We start from the raw sequence: 6,457 nt of genomic DNA on the forward strand, positions 1-6,457 counted from the left end.
GACCCTCTTTCTTGCAATGCCAGCAGGTAGGCCCTACTGGAGTCGGCTCCACTCGCCGTTGTGAAGTTGTAGGCTCTGGCTCGGGGCGCGCTTTCACAGGTTTACGAACCTCTTCCTGCTTCACAGCCCTCTGCCTCTGTTGAGCACTTTTCTCCTCCGACTTTATCCTCTCATACTGCCTGGCCAGCCTGAGTAGATCGTCCACTGAATAGATTTCAGCTTCCCTAATGTACAGCTTGTACCGGGGTAGAAGATTCTTGTACAGCCTCTGTAGCTGGTGATTGATTGAACAATCTCCTCTTCTCCTCATGAGAGTCTGAAGTTCTTCTACGTAGTCGTCGATAGCCTCGCCTTCACGCTGCCGTCGACCCAGGATTTGAGCATCCAGGTCCTCCTCATAGGTTGCTGGATAATAACGGGACCGAAAGTCCATTACAAAATCGTTCCAATGCCGCCAGAACCCTCTTCGGTTCCGCATCCATAAGGAACACCTTCCCGCTAGCATTTCTGGTAGCGCCGGGAACAGCTGCTCCCCTGTCAGCCCGTAGGCTTGTTGTAACTCCTCGAGACGCTCTAAGAAGCTAGGAGCGTCTCCGTTGCCATCATATGACAACCTCCAATCGATACACCCATCAATGGCATGATTCGCCATCGGAGGCTGGTGAGGCCTCCTCGGGCAGCTTCCCGAGTCTAGAAGACTCCTGATGATCCTCCTCTACAGGAGGCCACAGAGACGTTGCTCCTTCCGCCTCGTGGTAGCTTGTGCTAGCTCCATTGCTAGCCTGGTTCAGGTTGCTGGCTTCCTCTGCCGTCTTCCTGTGATGGTCCACAAGAACCTTCCTCAGCTCTGCCATTGTACCTGTTGTAGGTAGCCCTGCTGCTGTTGCCAGGTCCACTGCTTCTTTCCGGTGGAGTTTGTAGATCCAGGACACTCCTGGATCGCTGTTATCCTCTCGCGCCTCCTGGTCTTCTCCGGCGCGACTACATTTCTCCTCTGCACTCATTGCTGGTTTTCTCCTCCTGCCTTGGGCCCCACGTTGGGCGCCAATCTTCTGAGTAGATTTTTGCCCACACCTGTCTCTATCAGAGTTCCCAGTGTCGCTCTGGGCCGGCTAAACTCAGTCGGCGACTGGGGAGGGCCGCGGCAGGGGACGGGAGTCTTGGTGGGGCGTCCGTCAACCACCCTCGCTCGGGTTGGGGGTTGAAACAGGGTTTTGAGTGCTTTGGAGGAATGTTTCCCTCTTTTAGGAAAGAGGGGCCGTGCTTTCGCACTGCCAAACAGGGTTGGTCGCGGAAAGAAGGGAACAGGAACCTTATGGTGTTAGTCGTGAGAAAGGGCTTCGTGTCGGGACTAAGTCCTAGTCCTTGGGCACCGGGTGTCTTCCCGGGGTCCGGGTTGGTTGCGGAGCTCTGAATTAACAAGGCCAATTATTGAAAAAAAATGTTTTCATTTGTCAATTTTGTTAACAAGAATTAACATTATTATAGTTGTAAAATGTTTACAAGAAGAATATAAAGTTACTACCAGTACCTAAGTTGAATGTGATCCAACAATCTCCTGTTGACTTCTGACTGAGGATATTCTTAAATTAGAGCAGCATTATTAATAACATGATGAAATAATTCATCTCAATAAACAAGGACTTTCAACTAACTAGTAAATCAATCAAACTTTGGAAATATAAACATATCAGCAAAGAAATTTAATGAAACTCAGAACAAAACACGAAATAACAGTAAATAAAGTAAAGACAATGAGGAAACGAATAATTATTTGGCCAATTGGTTGGACAGCCAATCGAGTCCTTCATACAGCCCTTTGCCTTGAGTCGCACATGTTGCTTGGATGTACCAATTATTCCTAATCTGATTCAGTCCTAATTTGTCGCCAAGCTCCGACGTTGTCATAGCGTTCGGGACATCCTGTTTATTCGCAAAGATCAATAAAACTGCATCTCTAAGTTCATATTCTTGCATCATGTACTGCAACTCTTCAGCAGCTTCGTCTATTCTTTCCCTATCGCTGGAGTCGACAACGAAAATCAGTCCTTGGGTATTTTGGAAATAGTGGCGCCACAGCGGTCTGATTTTGTTTTGACCACCGACATCCCAAACAGTGAAGCATATGTTCTTGTACTCAACTGTTTCTACGTTGAATCCTATTGTTGGAATAGTTGTTACTATTTCGCCCAGTTTTAGCTTGTACAAAATGGTAGTTTTTCCGACGGAATCGAGTCCAACCATAAGTATGCGTATTTGCTTCTTGCCAAACAGTCGTGTGAAAACACTTGAAATTGTTAGCCCCATGATTTTGGCAGTTCTGATCCTATCACGGAAACTATACTTTGAAACCTAAAAAAGCGAGATAGTTTATCGCTACCGTACATGAAAATGGTTAGTTCATAAATGAGGTACAAATGAATAGGTTATATTTTGCAAACACCGTATGCAGCTCCAACTTATCAACAACTATTACAACTATAACAATCTACAATAACAAGAGGTACCAATTATTATTCCAATCTACAAAAACAAGGTACCAATTATTAGTTCTAATCTGATTCAGACCTTATTTGTCGCTTAGTTCCGATGTTGTCAAAGCCTTCGGGAGATCCTGTTTATTCGCAAATATCAGTACGACTGCATTTCTTGCAAGTTCATCTTCTTGAATCATGTACTGCAAGTCTTTAGCAGCTTCGTCCATTTTTTCCTATTGTTAGGGAACATACATACAATAAAGTATGATTAGAGAATCTAAATTAGATAATATTATAATCATGTTAAAAAAATGAACTGGAAAGTGCTGTTTTCCGATATCACTGACACTCACGAAAACTGATGTTTTGAAGTGAAAATTACAAAAAAACAGATGATTATTGAAAATGGAAAATATTCGCCATGTGACTGAATGTTATTGTTGTAAAATTCGCTGCGCGGTTCGCTGCATGGCACTCTGCGCGTTGCACGGTTGGCTGCGCAGTCCGATGTTCTTTTCGGCATGTTTAGACATACCTACATTTAGGCTCAACTCACACTTACGCGACTCAGGTCGAGAAAAACTCGACTCTAGTCGAGAGCATGTGTTTTCAAATGGTGACGTTGCGGAGACTAGAACCGAATGGTCTGAATGTTGCCATTTCGAAACTCATGCTCTCGACTAGAGTCGAGTCTCTTCTCGACCTGAGTCACGTAAGTGTGAGTTGAGCCTTAGATTTTCTGCCTCCATTTCAAGAGGAGTAGTTCTCGAAGTCAAAACTGTATTTAATCGCTCATATTGGATAAGTCCTTGTTACTCCCGTTAAAGGATGGCTGTTGGATGTTTTAGTGAGGTCCATGTTATAATGGCAGTAGCCTAGAGAAAGATAGGAAAATAGCGTTGCCGATTTCGTGTCTTGCCACTGCCTTCTGTAGAGGATAGCTGTATAACAGTATATCTGATGTGCTATTTACTGTTAATTCTTATTTAAAATTATCAATTATATTTTATTTGTCAAGAAAATATATTTTTCAATTATTAAATAATAAATTTTCATTATTGAGATTAAATATTTTGTTAATAATATTTCTACATTGTTGAAAAACAATCTGGAAACGTTGCGGAGATATGAAAGGATAGCGCTATCTGCTTTGTCGAATCAATATTATTTGTTGATAGCAACATCATTGTTAATCAAATAATGCCATTAAAACATGGACTTTACTATAGCTAAACTTACAAAATCAAACTCAAAATCACTTTGTCAAGGTCCAGACGTACCTCATCATCCCCATAAAGGATACACGCATATATGTATTCTAGTTAAATTGGTGTAAGGTGTAACTGTGGGGGAAGATGTGTGTAGGCGAGTATCGTATGACGAAGAGTTCCATCTATATGTTTTTCCCCCACCAGCTGTGTCTGTGTGTGTGTGTGGAAGGTCACATGGCCTCGAACGGGCCAATCAGGATAATTCATCGCGATTTATCATCGAGCAAAATCAAACATATTAGATTTTCAAAAGCCTTCTCAAGACCTGCTTACTTTCCCAGTGCCACATCTTCCTGTCATACGCTCGCACATAAAATACAATGTTTTGATCTTGCTCTCACACCTCTTTGACATACACGTGCCTCTACCCATGCGTGGGGCATATGTGGGCACCATCCTCTTCAGAGAATTGTACCCCTCCATTGTCATGTATTGCTTTCAATATATTTTGTCAATACCGATTTTCTTTGATATTGATAGTCTTAAGTCTAAGGCTCAACTCACACTTACGCGACTCTCAGGTCGAGAAGAGACATGTGTTTCCAAATGGTGACACTCAGACCAGTCGATTTCAGTCTCCGCGACGTCACCATTTAAAAACACATGCTCTCGACTAGAGTCAAGTCTCTTCTCGACCTGAGTCGCGTAAGTGTGAGTTGAGCCTAATAATATAGTTGCATTTTGCTCATATTAAACTTGTGATTTTTGACATAATATTGAATGAAAAAGGTTTAATTTTAATGTATTTTTCATTCAATATGAATAATTACCACAATATCAACTTCTCAACTACACAAAAAGAAAAAAAAATGACATAATAATATATTGTTTACTGTACTGCCCCAAGATGTTAAGTCTGTGAGAGCGGCTGAAAAAAAAACTTTCTACTGGTGATAATTTCAAAGTTCAAGTAACAAAGAAAATAAGGTAAAGAGAAAGATTATCAAGTAGGGTAAGTAATAGAAAAATAATCATGATTTTTTCGATTTTGAAAACTTGATAGTATACAAATCGAAAACTTTGAAAAATATCACCAGTGAAAAGTTTTTTTAGCCGCTCGCAGTCTCAAAGTAACAGATATAGAATAAGACTACATTTTGACGAGTTGCATGCTGCAAGAGCCCTGCTTACTTTAGCGGCTAAACGTAACAATTAATAATAATAATGCTATTGAGTCACTTTGTACGAATAGATAATACAGTGGTTGACTAATATATCTTCATCTAGATAATATTGTATTGAATACATCAAAATAATTTAATGTCTTTTGTTTGTATTCCAGGTGTGGCCGTGCAAGTTATGTTGATAGATCATACTTGAAAGATGTAGATGCTGGAGCTTATGCAGTAACGGTTTGCTTGCGTGCCATCTATATTGAACTTCAGAAAAATATTGTCATTTGATAAATGTGCATTGTTCTCTATCTATGAATCTTTTTGATACTATATTATTATGAATAACTATATTTTTAAATTTTATGTACTTGTTAAGAGGTGAAAAAATGCAATAAATATCTCATGTCAATAAAATATTATATTGTTATAAAAATTGTGTTATTCTTACTTGGCTGTTTCCTTTTCAGAAATTCAAACTTTGATTTGAATAGAATTAATCCTATTATAAAAACAAAACAAAAGACAATGAAAAAAATCATACAAATTAGAAGTATAGTACCCCTCACCTAAACTAGAGCCTGTGAGGTTTTAAAAAGTTAGTCTATAATGATTATCAGTATCTATACATTTTGAAAAGTATTATGTTTATCCTTCGACCATAAGTGATAATACCTACATTATCAACAACCTATTTATTAGTGATGTGCCCAGTTTCATACCAATAGTATCAGTAGGCCCTACCGTCGACCAGGGTCTTTGTGACTTTGTCTCACCTCGCGGAAAAATATTCAAATCCGTTTGTTATCCGAAATCGATGTTCAACATTGATAGCCGTCCCGTAGCCCTGATCATTATCGAGGTTCTACAATCTTGTCGAATATCGTTATATTAGTTGAATTATCGACATAAAACCAAACTGCTTGCTTCATCTTGTGATTTCGTTGTCGGAAAACTTCATATTAGAAAACTTATTTCTAAAAAAACTTATGATATCGGTGAGTACATTTCATTTTTGCCTTTTTATTATATTTCAATTAGAATATCCATAGTATAGATGAACTGGTTAGGGTTCTGTTACAAGAAGGTCACTTTTAGGTCAAGTTTAGTTAAACTTGGAGTGATTTTGTCTCAGTATGAAAAATTATATGATGCAAATACAATTCAAAATATGATAATTATTATGTATTTTATCTAATAAAATAAACATCCACCTTGCTTGAAATGAATACGTTCTGATTATTCATTATTTGCTGATTCTAATGATGGAGCCAAGATGCCTCGACGCTACAAAAGATCTTTGTGCAGCAAAAACTGAAATATTTTTCAATAAATAATTTGTGATTTTTCAAAGTGGATTTAATTTGTTTTCAATGTCATCATTAATTTTGAAGAGTCTTTGAACTTGAATCCATACTTTTTTTAAAGTGAGTATTGATTGCAAGCTTCTTTTTCATTGTAATTAATTATGTTTTTTGGGACAAATAAAGATTTGATTTGAAGCTATTTAAGTTAACACCCAAAAATTGGGACAAAATCACCCCGGTTTACTGTAATGAATGGTTAAGGAGTTCATCAATAAATTTACTCTCAACAA

The 6,457-nt window shown here is 38.8% G+C and overlaps 2 protein-coding genes across 3 annotated transcripts in view; one reads left to right on the forward strand and one right to left on the reverse strand.

The window, feature by feature from the left end:
- The window catches only part of LOC111051825 (triokinase/FMN cyclase), a 49,360-nt gene extending 44,064 nt beyond the window's left edge, over positions 1-5,296 (forward strand). For both annotated transcript variants that reach the window (XM_022338389.2, XM_022338387.2), the window contains exon 13: positions 5,031-5,296. In XM_022338389.2, the coding sequence (XP_022194081.2) occupies positions 5,031-5,151 (121 nt within the window). In that variant the 3' untranslated portion in view covers positions 5,152-5,296. The remainder of the gene's footprint in view (positions 1-5,030) is intronic.
- LOC111051826 (ADP-ribosylation factor 4-like) lies at positions 1,414-2,934 on the reverse strand. Its single transcript, XM_022338393.2, has 2 exons — positions 2,569-2,934; positions 1,414-2,352 (listed from the first exon to the last, which is right to left on the reverse strand). The coding sequence occupies exon 2, from the start codon at positions 2,305-2,307 to the stop codon at positions 1,771-1,773; it is 537 nt and encodes a 178-aa protein (XP_022194085.2). The 5' UTR covers positions 2,308-2,352; positions 2,569-2,934; the 3' UTR covers positions 1,414-1,770.
- Positions 5,297-6,457: the final 1,161 nt, after the last annotated feature.

Source organism: Nilaparvata lugens, chromosome 7, assembly GCF_014356525.2.
Source record: "Nilaparvata lugens isolate BPH chromosome 7, ASM1435652v1, whole genome shotgun sequence".
Lineage (NCBI taxonomy): Eukaryota > Metazoa > Arthropoda > Insecta > Hemiptera > Delphacidae > Nilaparvata > Nilaparvata lugens.

Coding starts and splice junctions, on each gene's coding strand:
- LOC111051826 (XM_022338393.2), bottom strand. CDS start 2,307: ATGGGGCTAACAATTTCAAGTGTTTTCACACGACTGTTTGGCAAGAAG.